This window comes from Corvus moneduloides, chromosome Z (assembly GCF_009650955.1).
Source record: "Corvus moneduloides isolate bCorMon1 chromosome Z, bCorMon1.pri, whole genome shotgun sequence".
Taxonomy (NCBI): Eukaryota; Metazoa; Chordata; class Aves; order Passeriformes; family Corvidae; genus Corvus; species Corvus moneduloides.
The window spans coordinates 70,524,353-70,544,940 of NC_045511.1; the positions used below are offsets into that span (position 1 = coordinate 70,524,353).

At 36.6% G+C, this 20,588-nt stretch overlaps 1 protein-coding gene across 1 annotated transcript in view; it reads left to right on the forward strand.

The window, feature by feature from the left end:
* Window positions 1-18,093, forward strand: part of FBXL17 (F-box and leucine rich repeat protein 17) — a 275,259-nt gene extending 257,166 nt beyond the window's left edge. Inside the window, exons 8-9 of the mRNA XM_032095796.1 lie at window positions 2,712-2,854; window positions 16,210-18,093. Of these exons, the coding sequence (XP_031951687.1) occupies window positions 2,712-2,854; window positions 16,210-16,347 (281 nt within the window). The 3' untranslated portion in view covers window positions 16,348-18,093. The remainder of the gene's footprint in view (window positions 1-2,711; window positions 2,855-16,209) is intronic.
* Window positions 18,094-20,588: the final 2,495 nt, after the last annotated feature.

The window sequence follows — 20,588 nt, forward strand, 5'->3', positions numbered from 1 at the left end:
CTACCACAGGATTGCTTTGCAGAAGTGTTTAAAAAAGATGTTTCAGGGAAGATCAGAAGAATATTAACTGGTAAATCTGGAGTCTGTATAAGACAAGTTAATTACAATATGGAATGCAGTTAGTGAACACTTGAATAAATACAGCATATCCTGGAAAAGCTGACACAGCTTTTGTTAAGAGAGGTTGTGCTTCACAATCATATCAGGGTACTTTGAAGAAGTTAGGAAGCAAAAAGGAAGACCTAGTCAATACAGTCTGTTGGGGTTTCCAGGAAGCATTTCCCACAAGGGAAGGTGGTTTTTGAAAGAGGAGAGAATCCTGAACTGCTGGATCCCTTGCCACAGGACATTATGGATGTCATGTTTTGTGGGCTACAAGACCAATCGGATGAATTTATGGGAGTACAGAGGCATAATCCTCACATTTTTCATGTGAGGCAAGTGTTCTGGAAAAGTATTGTTACATTTTCACTGGTTCTCATGGTCTTTCTTTATCTCCCACTGCTGAATGCTGATGGGAATGGAATAATTTTCTCTAACCCAGAGTGTTCTTGTGAGGGTGCAGTTGCGCACATGGAAATTTCCAGAAAATATAGTCACTGGTGTTTTCAAATGGCATACCTTCTGTGTTTGATAGATGAACCATAGTAATAGATTACTTCAGTATAACATTGTACACTCTTGTCAAAATACTTGGTTTTCCAGAGAGATGTCTGCTGATCTGGGGACAGATTTTGTCAGTGTGTTCTGATGGTCTTTAATGGCACTTCCATAAAAGTATTCTCTGTTGATTATCTTCTCTTTTTTGGCTTTACATAAAGCACTGAAAATAACAAAATATGGTTTTAACTTTACAAACATTGGCAAAAATAATTTAAATGAACCTACATTATTCTAATGTAATGGAAGGCTTTCAATATTTCTGCACTACTTCAAGTCTATAACATTTTGTGTGGAGGTACAATACTCTATAATTACTATAGCTTTTCCTACTGTAAAATGTATGCAGAAAATTTCTGGCTATCCATACTTTTTATTACAGTGATATTTTAAAACGTGTCTGTAAAAAGAAAAAAAGTAAAAAAGTTATTTTTTGCTATATATATATATATATATGTTTATATTTTGCAAAATTAGGACTTGTTTTCAAGAGATGTGCTGGAAAGAGACCAGGAAGTTGGTATTGTCCTACAAAAATCAGTGAAACCATAATGAAACTACATAGGTGCTTTTATCATATTGTTATGTCAGTAACAAAATTCAGTTAATATTGTCCATTTTGGAAAACTGCTGCAAGAAAGAAATTATGCACTACTTCCCCTTCCACAGCTTCTGAGAATGTTTGTGGCCTCTTTTGGCTCATTCTGTTTGCTAACCAAGTCCACCTAGATATTTATAAATAATCAAATTACCCTTACTGCTGTACACTGTCAATACAGTTCTTTGCAGAACCACTGGAAGGTGAGGTGGGTTCTTTTTCTCTTCTTCTAGATCTCAGTTACATGCTGATGAGCTAAGACCGATATCTTGTATATCAGGAGCTACTACTAGCTCTTCATAATTCCTCTTTTTTTTTTTTTTTTTTTTTTTTTTTTGTTACCTGACACTTGGGAATGTAGCATGAGCAGACCAGCCTCAGAGCTGCTGAAAAATTATCTCTTTAAGGATACATGAATTACTTGGAATAAGTCACTCCTGCGCCTTCCTTTTCAACAGCTGCCTTATAACTGGAGTTTAAAACTGTGAATATCCTACCCCTTGATTATATGCAGGTGGCTGACTTCTGCACCAGAAACCTTGGCCTTTTTTCTTAGGCTGAGATTTTAGCTGCTAAAATTTCTGTTAATAAATCCCAGCTTGACTTCCTGAGTCCATATTTCTGAAAAGTTCTATAGTCCATGGTGACCAGGGTGCCAGTGATTTCTATCTTTTGTGTCATTGTCATGTCATGACAAAACCTTCCCAGCCGGTTCAGATCCCTTGTGGTTTCTCTTACATATCTTTTTTCAGCCCATTCAGAATTTCCAGATCCTCTTTCCTTTCCTTTTATAAAGGTTCAAATTTTTCTTCTAATTCCTTACGACCTTTTTAACTCTTTCTTTATTTTTTACTGGAAAAGTGTTTGCGAAGAAAACATGAAAGTGAGACATACCATTATTCTTACATCACCAATATGAACAATGAGAAAAAATGTGATTTTAGAATATAATTATAGAATGTATGACATGAGATTTCCTGCTGGGTTTTCTGAAACCATATGTTATGTTGACTCTCAAAATGTCCTGTTAATCTCAGTGCTGTGTTTGTAATATTATTTTCCTGGAAAAAAAGTGTTAATAGTATGAAGTCAGCTATTTTCTCTGAAAAGTGAGATAGAATTGGTTTTATTCTATATTTATTTCAATTTCATTAATTGATCCTTGATCCTTCTGAAAAAAGAATTTGTATAGAATTTGTCCGCTAGTTAGTCTGTTTATCTTGATTAATAGAAAAATATGTTTATCCGTGTGTTTGTATGTGGTTGCACATGCGTGTACTCCTAATTTGAAGAGACAGCTTTTACATAGTTCAGAATTATGAAGTATAATGTCATTTACAAAGTGCATGACAACTGCGTCTCAAACCTTAATTTCAGCATTATTCAGAGTGTACATGGAACGGAGGTTGCCATCTCCAGAGCTGTGTATTTCACGCCTTTAATGTCTTTCCAGCTCTGATAGCCATTGGGCGGTACAGCATGACAATAGAGACGGTGGATGTTGGATGGTGCAAAGAGATCACGGACCGTGGAGCCACCCAGATTGCTCAGCGCAGCAAATCCCTCAGATACTTGGGACTGATGAGATGTGATCAGGTAAGGAGCCTTTGCCTGAGTTGGTGCCTGATTCTGTGTGTCTGTGAGAGTGTTCCTGTGTATGGGAGAGAGGGAGGGAGGGAGGGAAGGAGGCAGCAGGATTTGTGTTTCTCTGAACAAAAAGGTTTCGTATTCACTACTGTGGCAGTTCTTCTGGTGTGGTGTGTTCACATATGCAGCTAAAAAGGCACCTAGAGAACTAAAGGGAGTATTGTAAATGTTTGCTGATGTAGACTTTCAAAGTATACCCATGGGATACACTTGCAGCCTGAGGTGCTCACAAGTTTTTTGTAAAATCCACCCTCTGACAGTTTTGAATATTTTTTGTCTAAAAGTAATTGTTATATCATGTTATAACTGTGACAGACTACTTTGTTTCTTAAAGGGGAAGGAAAAAAAATCTTTAGTGTTACTTCAAGAGTGATTAAGTGATTTTCTATATATCTGTGCTCTTGCTCATATATTGTGTTTTTGAAAACAGAAGGACAAAAATTTGAATAAAACCATAATGCTAAAAAAGAGAAAAAAATACTGGGTTTCTTACTATATCGCTTTATACTTGGAGTATAGTAAGAATATGTGTAAGTCTTAGCACTTTACCATTAGAAGAAAAGAGGAGCAGGCAGTCTATCTCCATTTCACCCCCGTATATAGCCTTCAGAAATCATGTTCCTGTTTAGAAAAGAGATCAAAAGGCCCAGGAACACAGCAGAAATACCTAAAAGAAAAGTCACTGGAGGTCCAGAATCTCTGACCTCAAGTCTTCACATAAATTTGAAGGGGTTGTTTCTTTTCCAGCCATCATCAACAAAATGTCCAGCTTGTGATGCCGATCATAAGCATCTCTCAGGCTTGTGGATTTTTGGTTGGATACACTCTATGGAAGAACAGGTTTTAGTCTAAAAAACTTCATGCTCCAAACCATTACCTTGCATCCCTCACAGTGCACCATAGAAGAAAGTGACAAAACCCACTATTTCAAATGGCAAGGAATAATAATGTCCAGGTCAGTGGTAAAGTTAGAAATAGCATTTTGTAAAGCCAGCCTTAGGCAGTTTCCAGTTTGAGAGGAGGTTGAGCACTTTGGAAGAATTGCTCTGTCTATCAAAGCTGAGTCCACTTCATCTCCTAAACATTAGTGTTTTATAAGAGCCAACTGACAAAAAGAGTGTGTGAATCTCTTTGATGGATTGTGCTAAGATTATGTACTTAGAGAATGTTAAAAGGGTAACTTGACCCTGGGAATTAGACCTGACCCGGAATCATCTAACCACTTTTGCATGTGTATTTATTTTCTGAATTTAGCTAATGTTGAACAATCAACAAGGATCTAATAAGGGCAATAATTTTATCATGTCTTCAACTGCTATAGAAAATCAATGATCTTGATGTTGAAAACAGGCTTTACTGCCTCGTAAGTTAAGCTATATATAGTTTTTGTTGACATGTACAGTATGTATTCCTCTAATTGCTGGTAAATACTTTTCTGGTTCTTTACGGAGGAGTATGCAACATCTTTTGTGTTGTGAAAGTCAACTACTAAAAGGAAAAAATAAATATTCCTTAAGAAAGCTTCAGGGAAGATAGAAAAGAACTGTTGACTGTGTGCCTGCAAGTGTGTGTGTGCATCTGCAAGTATTCTAAGTATGGTAGCTAAAAGATGTTAAGAAATTAGTAGACGCTGTTACAGCAAACAGTGTAGTAGTGAGACTACCACTGGGAATTATTTTCTTGTTTGCAAAGCCTTGATGGGAAGAATAGCTCCACAGACAGAATGAAGTAAGTATCCTTGACTTAAGGGATTTTTGGCAGCTAGAAGATGCCAACTCCCTTTTTCCACTGCAAATGAACAGAGAAATTACTGAACAAAATCGTGTTCTCAACTGTCTCTTCCCAATATCATGCAGAACTAATTTTTTCCAGTGGCTGCTCTATTAAATTAAAAATGTCAGTGTCGAGCACATCATTAAAGAGAATTCTTGGGTGGTGCAGAAGGGTTTATTTACACTCCCTGTTGGCCGAAATTCTTGTCTTTGTACTGTTGTCAGTTTGCAGTGAAGAGAAGGTTAGATTTTTCACTTCTAACCAGACTTCCTTTTCTAAGGTACTGACTGTTATGCTAGTACCAGGTAGCTTTTATGCCTTTCTAAGAATTCCCAGGCATTTGGAAGGGAAGTACTTAAACACAGTTACATAAGGAACATATGTAAGTCGACTTCAAATGGGTACCACTAAAACACTCTTTATGAGCCAGACTCTTTGGAATTTCTTTGATATGCACTTGACATAAATTAGAGGCGTCAAGGGTCCTCCCCAGAAAGATCAAGAGAGGCTGCAAGCCTGGTTAAAGGCAGTCTCTGTTTTATGCCATTGATTATCCAAGTGCCTCCAGGCAATGTGTTTCAGTAGATGCAGAGCATTATTGATCCACATCATGAAAATAATCAAATTATTCATTTTTCATCAAACTGCTATTGCCATGACCTTTCATCATTTTTCCTACCATCTAACATGCACACCACAAGAGCAATATGGTCTTTGCCTTAAAATAGATGACATTCTGTTGAGAAATGTCATAAAAAAATGCTGACTTTACCATGAGGTCATCATAATGAGAGCATATATTTCAGTTGGAACTTTTCTGTATCAGATGGGATACATCTGAGAGACTATCATCCAGACCTCCAAAAGTGTGAAAGCAATCTAGAGTAGACGCTAAGTGTTTTTAAACACCTATGTCCTGGGCAACAGAATTCCCCACTTGTCTGCATACCAACATGAACACTTGGGAGCAGCCAGGCCCCTTCTCCCTTCTGATCTCTCTCGCAGGACAGGGTATCAACTGTGCAAATAAATTTTTGTGTACATGGGTATGTGTGGGTCTGTGCAGGCACCAGGCAGCGCTCAGGACTGCACAAGTCATGTGTTCCATAAAAAAAAAAGTTGCCATTCTGAGTCTCCATTTCTTTTGAAAGCAGTAACAGATAAAATCAGTAGTTATTTAAGGACTAAGCAGGACATTTTAGAGGTTTGTAATTGGAAAAGGCATGAAAGGGAGGGCATTTCTGTTTTGCATTCCAGTGTCGCTGCCTGTGTTTGTGCTGTGCTTCGCTCCCAGTGGCAGCAAGCCAGGCTTTGTTCCTTCGTGTCACCTCTTCCCAGTGCTGTGGGAGCAGGGTGGGAGCAGGGTGGAACCACAAACTCCCTGTCCCTCTGCACAGAGGAGTGCTGTGCTGCTGGGGGCTGCAGCCCAAGGTTGTGCTCAGGGGCATGGCAGCTCTCGGTTTGTCACCCCGGTAAACACCAAGAAAAGCATAATAAGGGTTATATTCAATTCACCTCAGCTTAGCTCCCCATTGCAGAAAGAGAACATGACTATTTGTTCTTCTAACCAAATTTTAATTGTAGCTCTGTATTTTTTATCACAGCTTAGGAAAGGGGATATTTTAAAGGATAATTGAACCTTTCCTTTAATTGCTTTAAGTACCTTGAGAAAGGTGTGGGCAGTTACAGGATACTTTCTTTCCTCCCACAAACGCTGACATCAGAATTCCTAAGAGCTTTACTTGCATCCTAAGGGCATAAAATGATGCCTACATCAAAATAACGGATTTAAATGCACGTTTCAAGCTCTTTTTTCTGAACATAGTGTATTGTACATTCCTACCCCTAAAGTGATCTAGATCTTACTTGTTCTAGTTAATTAATTATTTTGATAAACTTTGTATTTCATATTTTTAAAAAATGGAGGAAGAGGGTGATGTTCTCTATATTAAGTATTGCTAGAACTCATTTGAAAGATGTCTTTATATCACTTCTTTCTTGTGCTCTCACAGGAAGTGAAACAGCTTTAAATAACGGCAGCTTGCAATCTTCACCCTTGGGGAAAATGGCTGGGTATCAACTAGGAAATAGAGGCTAAAAATTTGATTTTTTTTTTCTGGGTGATAGCTTGACTGGTTGAGCAATGTGTCACAATAATCTTCCTGCAACTTTTCTCATGCAAAATTTTCATATTTCAAGATCCTTTTCCTATAACTGTGGTGCCATTTGTAATGGTTATCAGCAGTGTTCCACATAAATGCAGGAGACATTTCTTGGGAAAATAGGCAGAAAAATGACACTGAAAAACAGAGGCCACAAAATTCAATATTCACCACTATGTGTGAATGAAATGAAGAGAGTCCAACAAAGTTGGCTGTGAAAGGATACACAACTTAGTTAATAAATCATGTTGGCCCTTATTCCTTGCTTTCTTCTTTTTTTTTTTTGCCTTGCTTTTTTCTATCTTTTGAGATGAATTTCTCAAAAAAGACATGGTTTCTTTTCATGAAAATACTTCTGAAAGCCTGTATCTTATTCCAGATTACTTTCTCAGATGAATTGTAGCACATATTTCCTATTCTAGTTTTACTGGGATATTAGAGCACAGAAATTGATGGTCAGTACAACTGACAAAAAGACAAACTATTTTATGTTATCAGAGAGAGGAAGAAAGATTCCTAAAAATAAAAATGGTCAGTTAACAAATCATTTGCATCTTAAGTAAGAACAGGATTTTTAGACAATATGTGGACTTTTAATATAATTTATCACTTTGTCCTTCTACAAAACCTGTTTTAGAAATATTTGTAAATACATATTCAGTGAAGACTGCAAATCATTAGCATAACAGGAATACAGCTCCTGTTGTTTAGGAGAAACATTTTTACCTGTCACTCACAAGCTTTTAATTTACACAGCTAGTCTGCAACTGAAGGTAAGTGAAAAGGAGCCAATATCCTCGGTTCTAGAGATACATCTTGCAATTTCAAATATACTTTTGAGCTAAACTGTTCCTAATCAATGTCAGAATAGTGAGAATACAGAGCCATGGCTTGTTTTAATATAATTATCACAGCAATTTGCCTTCCACTTTCAGAAAATGCTAACTATCATTAGCCTGATCAGAAAACCTGCCAAATTGCTACCATTTCTTCTTTTATATTCCATGGGGTTCATTTTGAGATTTGAAATTATGGTTTTGTGATTTGAAGAGGAATGAAAATATCCAATCCTTCCCTTTAAGAAAAATTCTGTAGCCCTTTTTTTCTGTTAAATTACTATAATTTGTTCAAGTTACATTGCTGCATATTAAAAAGGAATTGCCGTATTTTTTAAAGTTTTATGTGTATAATGTAGGAGCTGCAATTGATACATCTCTCTATGAATAATGAAGATTTTAGATTCATGAAATCTGCGAATCCCATTAGAAGGAAACCACAGCTATCCCACAACAAAAGAAGAATAGCATTTATTTCACTTTGGTTTTCAATACAACAATTTTAAAAGTCTGAACAATACTACTTTTGGCTTTTTCCCCCTTGCTAACTAGGATAACAGATCCATTATGTGTGTAAACGAAAGCATCTGCTAAAATAAAAAAAAAAAAAAAAAAAAGGATTTTTATACAAGCTGAAGAATTTGCTCTTCTAGTTTAACTGTTTCTTTGCTAAAAGATTTTTATCGTCCACACTGATAGCTCTGCAACAGTTCCATGGCAATGGGCTGCAGATGGAATCCTCCAGAGTTAATGAAACTGTCCTTGTTTTTAAAAAGCATTTACTTGACCATGTCATTCTGTAATAGAAAGATGGGCCCTCAGGTGCTGATCAACAATTCAAAATCATGACAAGGCCAACTATTAAGGAAGAGTACAATGTGAACTAGTCAGCATTTTTATGAATTAAAAAGAAAAAATAAGGGAGAAATTTTTTTAGAAGCATTGCTCCCTGGAACTTCCAGTTATTTTTGCCAGCTGGCAACTTTTGAGAAAGATTTCTCCATTAGTTTTACGTGCCGTCATTTTGACAGGTATTACAGTAATGTGCTCAAATTATTGTTAATGTAGTCAAATAGGAAGGAAAATATTCAGTGTTATTAATTCAACAGGCAGAAAGTAATCTGAAAGAAAATTTATCACTATATAAATTACCACTGTCATTTCACTGCATCTGGGTCTTTATTAACTGCAATTTTTAAAAGAATAAAGTTTTTGAAATGTGTATAGTACTGGTAATATTTTTACCTGGAAATATTCTGTAGGTGGGGTCTAGAAGTTTGATGAAATGAGCAGAATTAGTAAACCAAATAACCAGCCAAACTGAAAGGCTCCTTTAGAATGGTTTCTCTGTTTTAATAGAAAAATAAACCTTCACAAAAGAGAATTGAGAGTGAAACCTTTATTACTTACACAGCTTCAATATTCAGTAATGTGTGGCAACAATGATTAGGACAGAAAGCCCTGAAATAATGGCTGTGCTAGAAAACTGTGCATCCTCACAGAGATCTGAAATGGGTGTTGGTAGTTTGCAGCAGACTGGCAGTTTGAGGCAATAGCATTCACATGAGAAAACAACCACAACAATGAATTTCATTCCTTTCAGGTGAGATTTAAGCAAGAACTGTAAAGTAGATATACTCCGGCAAGCAACCTTGCTACACTTTCGTAAAATCCTTCCAGAAGTGCTACCATGGAATATGAGAAAATTTGTGTATTCCATTTATTTCAATTCACATGGCAGAAAAGATAGCAGATATTTCTGTTTACCTACTCCTTCCCCTTTACAAATATAAATGGGTAATTATTTGTTAAGGTTTAACACAAGTTGTCAAATGTCATGCTAATAATAGCACATCAGACTAAACTTGGCAGTTTCATTATTTATGAGCCTACAAATACAGTGTTTGTATGTGTGTGCATGTGTGGTTTTCTTTTTTTTTTTTTTTAATAACAGCATCCTCTAAGTCAAAATACATTCTTTTCTCAAGTCATAAGGGACTTTATTTGGACTATAGGATATTGTGCTAATATTGGTAGTGCTGTTATTTTATTGAAGTCCTAAACAAAGGTTCTGCCCCTGGGCATAAGGGCAGTCACTGAAACTCTGTGGAATATGTCTGCCTTAGCTGATCAAGTGCACTTCACACAAAACATTTCCAGAAATCTTTAATTTTGTTATGGCTACAGGCAACAGTTATAATTGGGCCACCTGAGAATATAATTCATTCAACTATTAGCAGAAAAAAAATCAAACAGAGTGCACTTTTTATAAGACACTCACTCGAGGAAGCAAAGTACAACTTAGAGAAGAGAAAGATTGTGTGAAAATGTTTTGCTTATAACTCCAAGTGTGTATATTTTGGATTTTGTTGTAAACCATTAGAGAAATTGGAAGATAAAATGTTTTCCAAATCCATCATTACGGATACACACAATGACTATAAAGTAATTTCTTTGACCATTGCATACAAATTTGGCTTTCGTGCAATACTGCTCTAAGTGTACTGAGACAGAAGCACACACAATTCAGTACCACTAATGCTGCAATACCACTCCATAAGCAAAAATGTCAACATTATTATAAGAAAGCTGTCGGGGTCTCCTCCCCCTGCCATGTAGTCCTGGGAGAGGGGCCCTGGGGGGGAGGCATGAGGTTTCCCTGTCCCTGCTCAGCCTCGTTCCCATTGGTTGGTTTGTGTTCCCTGCGCGGGCAGAAGGACCCTTGGTCCCGTGACTGGGACAGTTCCTCGGCAGAGCTCCGGCCATGCGGCTGGAGAAATAAACATCTCTGAAACAGCTATCAAGAATCTGTCTGTCCATATATATTTCCTTTCCACGGCCTCCTGGTTTGATATATGCGTGTTACAGTAATCCCCGCTGTAACAGAAAGCCTTTTGGGGACAAATCCATTTGCATTTCTTTTGTGTGAAGTTGATTTTGTGGTTCTTTATATGTAGAAATGTAATGATAATACTTGTGCCATTATCTAGCCCAACTATCTGTATGGCAGCCCTGAAAATGTTTTGTTCTGAATGTTACCTCTCACCTGCTAAGATTTCCCTAAAATTCTTAGCAAGTTCTAGATTTCTAAGATTAAGCTAGCAGTTCTATGTGTTGTTAATGCCTTTCTGTGCAGATATTGCTGACTCAGAGTATTTTAAATTGGTTTGTTATTTTTTGTTAATGACTGGCCTATAAAGTTATGTAACTGGAGATACCAAGCTGCCTCAGAAATCAGCCAGCCAATGTCCCTTCCGAGGGCTAGGTTAGATACTATGCAGAAATTATTTCAGCCATCATCCCTGAATGGTGGTCTGAGGGACATAAGCAGGCTTTTGAATGAAGTTCTAATGATGCACCTTTGCAATAATCCAGTTTTACAAACTTTAGCTTTTTTATTTATATAACTGCTTATTGGTTTCAGTTATTAACTTGGAGTGGCGATAACTTTTTCTTTTCAATTATCAAGTGAGTTGGTCATTAAACTGAAGTCACTAAGATGTGAAGGGTTTTAGGTTTTGTTACTGAACAAGACCATTCAAACTCTTTAGATTAATGCTGAATACTCATTCACTATGTAGAGCTGCATAAAACTTACAGCTCAGGTGATGACTCTACTCTTCCTTTTCAGTATTGCTCTAGATAACACAGACATTCTTGGCACATTTTAATAGCTTTAGAGTCAGAACTGCCTTCTAAGACTGACCTTGATGCACCCATAGGAGGAGTTTTGGAGATCAGTAGGAAATCTTGCAATTCTTGACAATTTAATGAAAGAGTATCCAGTCCCAGAGAAGATTTCCAGGGCATGGTATCAACTAAAGACAAGCTAAGGAAAAGTAACTAGGGAAGTCCTGTTTAGGAAAAGCACCTATAACCTCTGTTTCTGTTCCTGAGCTGTGAATGAAGCTATCAGTCTCATTAAAAAGAAGTAGCTAGTTTGGCTGATGGTTTCAAATGTAATCTCTAATTTACCTTAACAGGATTAGGAAAACTTGACTCCTTTGAATTTAATAAGATCTGCTGTAGGAACATTTAAAAAAAAAAAAAAAAAGTTTAAAAAAAAATATTGTAGCCCTTTGAAATAATTTTATATCTTCAGAAATGCCTAATTTTAGAATCTAAAAATCAAAGAAAACAATGCTGGAATTATCACTAGAACCAAATGACACAGCACATTTAAAAGGAAAAAAAAATAAAATTACCTAATAAGTATTTTTTTCTTGCAGTTTGAATTTTTCATGAAAACTTGTGGAAGGGTGGCATAACAGAAATTTCTGAAGACGTTCTGTGTCAGATGAATGGTGTACCAAATCAGTAAATACTGGCAATCAGACTAAATGAGTAAATATGGCATGCTAGATCAAAGTATGAATGAATATTTTAATGTGAGTAGCTTTCACTTTACTCTGAGCCTGAAAAAATAAGCTCAGAAGTGTTGGTTACTTTATTCTGGGAAAAATATTTACAGATTGGTGGGGGTTTTCAGGCTTTCTGTTATGGGCAAATCATTTTACCTAAAGGAGAGTATAGTGTTGAGCACTGATTTCCCATTTTTCTCTGTATTTCAGCCACATAGCTGTGTGTGTACATGTGTGTACATAGCAGAGTGAAATGAAAGTTCTCCAAAGAGGCACTCACAAAACCCTTTTGCCTGCGTTCCATTTCACATGAAGGGTATTCTTGTTCTTCTTTCCGAGATGAACTCCTAATTATCACATGAGAAATATTCTCTAGCACTGATAATATTTAAATCCTCTCTGTACAACCACACTGTCATTAGACAAAGAAGAAATTAAGGAGGTCCTACCCCAGATAACATCTGTCACAAAGTCAAGTATATTCTGCTGGGAAATAGGCATTATGTGTTCAGGTGTCTTTAAGCAAGAAGTATTCAAAATTATGACCTCTAAGTAACTGCTCTAATTGAGTTAAAGAGAGATGATACCACTTGGTCTTGCCAGTTTCTGTAACCCATCTTCTCCTTTGTTTTGGTTTTTTAATCAATTCTTTGGCCTGGGATAAATTTTTATTTCAGAAAGAAAAAATAAGTTTCAAACCAGTCTTTGTTGTTATTTTCTTTTTTTTGTTTGATGACCAGGATGTGCACAAACCTATTATTTTCATTCTTAATGATAAGGGGTGCATTCTTTCATTATGTGTTAAAATATAATTGAAGAGCTATTCAGATTCAAATGAATGATTATGTATTAGATAATCTAAGTAGTTTATCTGCAGATAGTCTTTCTTCTGACAACTCAAAAGATGAAGATTAATGAAAGTTCTCTGAAAGAAAAATATAGCATTTTACAGCATATTAAGATGTGGAGATTTTTAGTTTTCATTCATTGAAGAAGAATGTTTAAGCTCAGAAGGGAAAATTGCTCTGTTTGTGTAATGAACTTATTTTGGGAATGACATTCAGTACTTTCGTTTTATCACCAGCCAGGCTGATCTTAACAAAGAGACAGAAGCTTGTGTTCTAATGGCTGGGCATAAGACTTCTTTTCATCTTAATCCCGCCACTAGGGAAATGATGACAAGGATACTAACAAAGTTGACTTAGATATTACTTTTCACATTCATTAACAAAGAATAAAATTTTATTTCTCTTCTTTATATTTGTCAGATAGTGCCAACACTATGGAGAGTTTTAAATACTAAAAGTTTTTCACTGTTTTAGTGTCTGACCTGACTTTTCTCGTGGTAAAGAAAAGGTATCGAAATGTTCTGATAGGGAATAATTTTTTTCTCCTCTCTAGATCCGGGTTGGTTTGCCACTGCCAAATAAGATCCTTTTTCTCCCTCTTTTGTTGTGTAATCTTACATTGAATTTAATAGGGCATAGTTTTTAACTCTTTGCTGTTTACTCTCTTAGGATTAAAAATACTTATATTTAACTTAAAGTTACATATATTCAATCATTTATCATGAAGCTTTGTAAGATAATTTTTTCCTTTATCGTGAGAGTAAACTCAGTTTTTCAAACTCAAAGTAATTTATTTCTGTGAATGTTACGGTTCCAAATAGATACATAGGATTTGTCATTACTTTGCTGTTTAACAAGTTGTAACAGAGCTTATTGTCTAGGATCAAACTAATAATTTAAATTATTTACTTAATGCTCCAGTAAAAAATGGAGAAAAGCTTCTACTCTTCAGGCTTTGGTCATAAAACAGCTGTTTTTGTCAGTGGCACTTCTGCAATAGTTTTATCTGCCTTCTTCATATTCCTGTTTATTTTGTAACTGTATTTGGCACTTGATGCCAAAAGCTCCTTTCTTCTGTTTAGTAAAGTACAAATAACAAATAGCAACAATTTTATTAACTATCATTTTATCTAGTAATAATTGTATTAGAAAAAAATTAGGACAAACAGTTAGTGCGAGGTGGTTTACCATAGATTTCTTCACAGGTTTTAAAACTAAAAGATACCATTGTAACATCATCTGCCTTCTTGAGTGTCATGGGCCATGCATAAGTTAGCCTGGTAGTAAATACATCAGCTTATACCTAGCTAGACTATACATGTCCTGAGTCCAATACACCAGGATATGGAGATCATTCAGTACCTTCCTGTGTGTGCGCATCATCTTTACATTGAATTCACCTTGCTTGTTTCTTAGAGAGTATGCATATGACACTGGCTCTAAAGCCATAATATCCGTGCTATTCTAACAAATAATGCACAACAGGTAAATTCATAACTTCTATTTACTAGTAATATTTGCAGCTATCTAGTAGATAAATAATGCATCTTCTTCAAGTTTCCCATTGAGAAAGAGCAAAATGAGCAGCTGTCTGTTGTAAGCATCTTTGTTGTGGGTGAGTTAACCATTGAGATAAGTTTCTGGTAGCATGAGAGATTGTGCCATGGGTCTCTGCAGCATAACTCTGATGAAAAGAGACTTTTGACTATTTTTTGAATAGGCATAAAGTAGCAAATTACTGCTACTTTAGGGATTCTTCCCTTCCAAGCAATATTTCTGTGAATTGTAGCTTACAGTTTGCAAGTATGTATTCAGCTGTAAATATCAAATATTATGGGGGACTTGTGCTATCTCTGATTTCATTTTGATTTATTAGAAGTCACTTCTTGTTTTTCAGCGCTGGAAGATGTTACTGTAACATAGCAATTTGCAAGAGCAGGACAGTTTGTGCTGTGAAGTTAAACCAGTTTTCTATCCAAGTCAGTCTCAGCTAGATGAAACTTCCAATGAAGATTGAGTGTATCTATTATCAAAGTAGAAGAACTGGATATTAAACCTTTCATTTATCCTTGTCATTGGGTGCAATCACTGTTCAGAAAGAAGCTCTCCTTGTTATCTTTTATGGGCAAAAATATTATTAGATACTGTGGTTACCGTGCTTTAAAATATTATTCGCAAGACAGATCTTTGTAATGGTAGTAAACATTTCAACCTGGCTTTTTAGTTTTGGCCTTGAATGTGGAGCACTGTGGATTAAAAAAAAGCAAACAATGCCATCAGTTGTACATCCTACTGATGTAGGTGGTTCAGCAACTGTAGTATCAATGCATTTTAAAATGCCCATCTGTTCAGCAAAGATTTCAAAGAGAGCCAACTAGAAGTCATGGTTCTTAGGTTAATCTTTTATTTGTGTAAAGGCTGAAGAAAGCTGTTTACCTCTGTGATATGAACTGCAATCATCTTTAAAATAATTGACAAATTAATCCTCTCACAGCACTGCAATTGTAAAGGTGTTAGGTTTAGCTGGCCTTGTCTGGTTGCCTTGTCTTATGAAGAATAAAGGTGCTAACTTTGATGTCTCAGGTTTAAGAGGGACATGCCAGACCCAACAATCTTGTATGTTTTTAATTATTGATCCCAACTCTGCGGAGTTATCCTCACAACAGAAGGCTAAAATAAGATCTTCTGCCAGTGATGTATGTGAAGACATGCAGGACTTTTACCTTTTGGAAGAAGGGACATATAGGAGTAATTGATCTACCTGCAACATAGAATAATTTGTAATTTTTCCCCATGTTTGGTCATATTATCTAGTACTTTTCATTGCAAACCTGTTGATAGCAACCATACAGTGCAAGTTCATTTCAGTGAAGTTAATTGTGGAGTTACTACTTAGTATGTGTAAATGTCTCCATAACTGTGCCATAAATTAATTAATAGATGTAATCCGTTTTCATTTTCCAAAGCCAAAAATATCTCACATTTTTAAACTTATGTCTGAAATTTGAGTAAATAGCTTCTGTTTGAAGGTAGAAATCTGTTGCTCTGGGCAGCACTCTGTTAAACCAGGATGGTAAAACTTCTTCCTTTACAGTAAAATCAAAGCATGGGGTTTTACTTTGTTTTTTTTTTTTCATTCTCTAACGGACATTACATTGTGTATATTTATTTTGTGATAAATGGACCCAAACCTATAGCAACAGTAAGGAACCCCATCCTGCAAGCCCACCGAGGAGTCCAAAGTTTGTCCATTTTTTTAGCTTGCCTAATGTTACCCTCTTCATTCACTTTCTGCATATCACAGGTTCTTTTCTTGTGTTGCAGGTGAACGAGGCCACAGTGGAGCAGCTGGTACAGCAATATCCACATATAACCTTCAGTACTGTGCTACAGGATTGCAAGAGAACACTGGAGCGGGCTTATCAAATGGGCTGGACACCCAATATGTCTTCTGGCTCCTAACCTTCTGTACCAACATGTTCCACTCTGCTGCATTCAGTAGATCTAATGGGGATTGCAGAAGGGTTTATAACCTTTCATATGATGCAATATAGTTGTGAGTTTACAGAGGTTACAGTAAAATGGCAAAAGCTGTACACTGACTTTAATGTACTGTACAACTAAGTACAAATATTGAAGCAAAACTTTAGAAATGCGTTGTGGTTTTGTTTGCATAAAAGTTATAAAAGCCTTTGGCAAATTTCTTGAAGTGGATTCCTGCTAGTTCTCTGGATAGTTTGAGTTATAGATGTTAAGCTTGTTTTCCTCTGTTTACTTTGCCTTGGTCATGTGTGTTTCCTTTGATCTGTAAATGGTAACTCAGTGCTAGCACCAGTGCAGTTGATCAACAGAGGCCTGTGTCGAAACTGGGAACTAAACTTGATGCTTTTTATTTACTAAATCTACCCCAGAGGTTTTAAGATACAGAGGAATAAGAAAATCTACAGTTATTTACCATTTTCTTATCATCTTTCTTTTTTTTTAAATATTAGAAGCTGTAGTGATTTTTAAATCTTTCCACCTTGACATTTTAATAATGAGTAACAGTGCTTAGCCTAACAATGATAACCAGCTATACTTCATGAAGACAAAGAATAGCTGAGTACACCAACTATCAGAAATCATTTTATTTTGCTGAAAAATTATTATTTTATTTGGCTGAAAAACTTTAATTTTTATTTAAGTGAACTTGCCTCCTCTGACTATGCTGTTCTGTTGATGAATTGAAACAGTCAGATGAATGGGTATAAATCAGTAACAGGATCCCTTTCATTTCCTGTGTGGTTTTATTTTAGAATGGATCTCACAATGCAAATAGTGCTTACCTTGAGAATGCCATCTAAACATGAGTCCCATCGCGAGTACCATTTTGTAGGATCAGATGCTTCTTAATACAGTGTGGGCAAGAAAATATCCAAATTAAACACATAAAATGATTGATTTTCTTTGTGAGACTGTTATGGTTTAACCCTGAACAGCAACCAAGTACCAAGCAGCCTCTCTCTCACTCTCTGTCACACTGCATTCTAAGGAGTTAAATTTGAGCAGGGAATTGTGAAAATACAAACATTGCAGCTTCAATTTGGAGCTGCCTTAACCTTTAGAGTATTACCATTTGGTTAAGAATGTTGTCAGGTGTGTAACACTGGATATTTGTTTTTCAAAGGTTACAGCATTTTAATCCAAACTATAAAATGCTTAAGCTTCAGCTGAAAAGTTGCCTTTATTGTCAAAATGTTTTGCTAATCCAGAAGGCCTAATGCAGCATAACATAGAAGCTTGTTTAGTATGGCTGTATAACTCTGTAAAGCTGTTTGTTGATTTCCATAGCATAATTTTTTACAACAGAAACATCAGCTCACATTACTTCCAGTGAGGATGTTGAATGTTTTCTTATTAGACTTTTCAAAATGGGGATGAACTAATTTCTCTGGAAAAAAAATATATCGCAAAGATTTTGTTTAAAATAAGTGGTAAATACTTGTGAACATGTGTAATGCTATGCTTTCTATTTACTCCAAAATGGCAACAATATTTTAAGAATAAAGCCAGTGAATTATATTGCAGATATAGTACAGAATCTTAGTCAATTTTCTTTTAATGTCTCTTTATGAGTGCATTAAAACTATTCACACAATTTGTAAGTTTCTATTTTTTTGTGAGACCTTTGATCTTGCAATAAACTTTAATAAAATAAGAAAGATGGGATGTTTTCTGTTTATCTGTGCTGCTAACTGTACTTAGACTGTACTAACAGAGAGTCTCAAATCTCCGTTGTTGAATAGGTAGAACTCACCTGGACATGATCCTTAGTAAACTGGCCCTGCTGTGACTGACAGAGTTTAATTAGATGGCACCCAGAGATCTTTTTCAATCTAAAATATAACTCTACGGATTTTTAAAATATTATGGGTCTGGTTGGTAATCTCTTTTCTTTTCTGTCACTTAAGTCTCTTCCAGTAGTTTTGCCTTTTACTGACTATTCATCTCTCAGTTTTATCAACACTAATCAATAGATCTCAGCGTGACTAATTAATTTTAGTTTTATGTGGTATAAGAACTCTAGATGGAAATATGTTTTTCTAATAGCACTGTTGACACAGATAACTCCTTAATTTCCTTATAATAAATCCGTTTACAAAGTAGCTTTAGAGGAATAGATAATACTGCACACTCTTTCATCTTTGACATGTCGTGTAGGGGAAATACCATTCTGGTGGAAAACAAAAGCCACTGCCTCTTGTAAAAATAAAAATTACCCCTGTTTTCTCATATGCAAAACTTAGAGTGAATTCAAAACGTCACAGGCAGCTGCTGGATTCTCTAGGTTCCAAAAGGCCTACTTTACTAGAAAAAAAAGTCCTTTTTTCCTTCAAATTCTTTATGGTTAAGGTAGGGTAACCTGTGGCTCAGCACTTGTCTTATCAGAAACATTTCTAGGATGGGCTGGTTCAACCTGCAGAAAGGGCTATGACAAACTCTTAAGTGCTTTCTTAATTAAGTGGTAGGTGATTGTAGGAGAAAGACAGATAATGTTTACTTTCAGTCATTCACTCTTTAAATCCAGGTGTTATTAAGGCTTAAAACAAACTCAAATAGTTCATCTGGTGGTCTTTCTACCCATCTCTCACCACCTCAAGGCTTTGTGGAGGGGAGTGCTCTCATGTAATTTGGCTCACCAGGGAAAATGGCTATTGTGATGTTTCCCATGCAGGTTCAAAGTCTCTTTGCCCAGGCTCACAGATTAATGGGAAATTTCGTGAAATGCCAAATCCAAACTGGCATACTTTCCTTCTTAACAGGTGCTCTGTGTAGTACTAGCATATTCTAGTAATCTTTGAACAGGGACAAAGTGTATTTCTCTTAAAAACACCAAAACTGTGTAGTTGAGCCAGTTATGCCCCATCAGATGGGACGAGTATCTTCAGGCTTACATATGAATGTCCTGGTACCCCAGGTGGGAGTTTTACACCTGAGCCAGTTGTGCAAGGGAGGACATGGGCACGATAAAAAGTTTATCCCACCTCACCAGATCTGCTTCTTGTCAGCTTTCACCGTTATGTGGCCCAAAACCCAGCTTGCTGCCAAACAAAGGTTGATTTGTTGTGGCCATTCTCCACTGGTGATCATCCCCCATTGGCTCACCCGCTCTGTACCTGGGCTGTTCTTAGGCAGATCAGAGGTTTTGCCACCACACACCCAAAAACTCTCCTCTTCCCCATCATTTCAGGGGTGCAAATCTGCCCCCATAAAATCACCTGCTGTTTTTGCCAGTGGCTGATTGATTGAGTCATTAACCTTTAACATTTCGGTCTCTCACACTCCCCATCAAAGGATGGAAATGGACCTGTTGGAGCAAGTCCAGAGGAGGCCACCAGGGTGATTAGAGGGATGGAGCACGTCTGCTTTGAGGAAAGACTGAGAGAATTGGGATTGCTCAACCAGAAGAAGAGAAGGCTTCAGGATGAGGTAGTTCTGGCCTTCCAGTACCTGAAGGGAGCCCCCAAAAAAGATGAAGAACTTTTGCAAGATCATGCAGTGACAAGTCAAGGGAAATAGTTTATAACTGAAGGAGAGTCGGTTTAGATTAGATATGAGGAAGAAATTCTTTATTGTGAGGGTGGTGAGGCACTAGAACAGGTTGGCCAGAGCAGCTGTGGATGCCCCATCGAGGGGGCATTAAGACCAGGTTGGAGTTCTGAGCAACCTGGTCTGGTGAAAGCTGTCCCTGCCAGTGTCAGAGGTGTTGGAACCAAGTGATCTTTAAGTTCTGTTCCAACCCAAGATACTGTTTGATTCTATGAAAACAAGCTATAATCCCTTTTAAATGAGAAAATTGTCCTACTAAGAGTAATAAAAAAGTTAATTTTTTCAGGCTCTCAGCTTGGTTCCTCATGAGCTCAGTGATGTCCACCCAGATTCTCAAGATAAATATGGCCTTGCTGATGCTTCATAAACTGTGGTGTTGACAGGAGCAAAATCAAGAAAAGCAACAGGTCACATACATGATGGTTATATGAAAACAGAAGCCCAAAGCGAGCTTTCTTCAGGTCATGTGGTCTTAACCAAGGAAAGAAACAGGACTGTTAACATCTAATAAATAATTAGGATAGGATAGGATAGGATAGGATAGGATAGGATACACGGTTTCTGTTGGAAGGGACCTGTAGTGACCATCTAGTCCGACTGTCAGACAGGGCTGA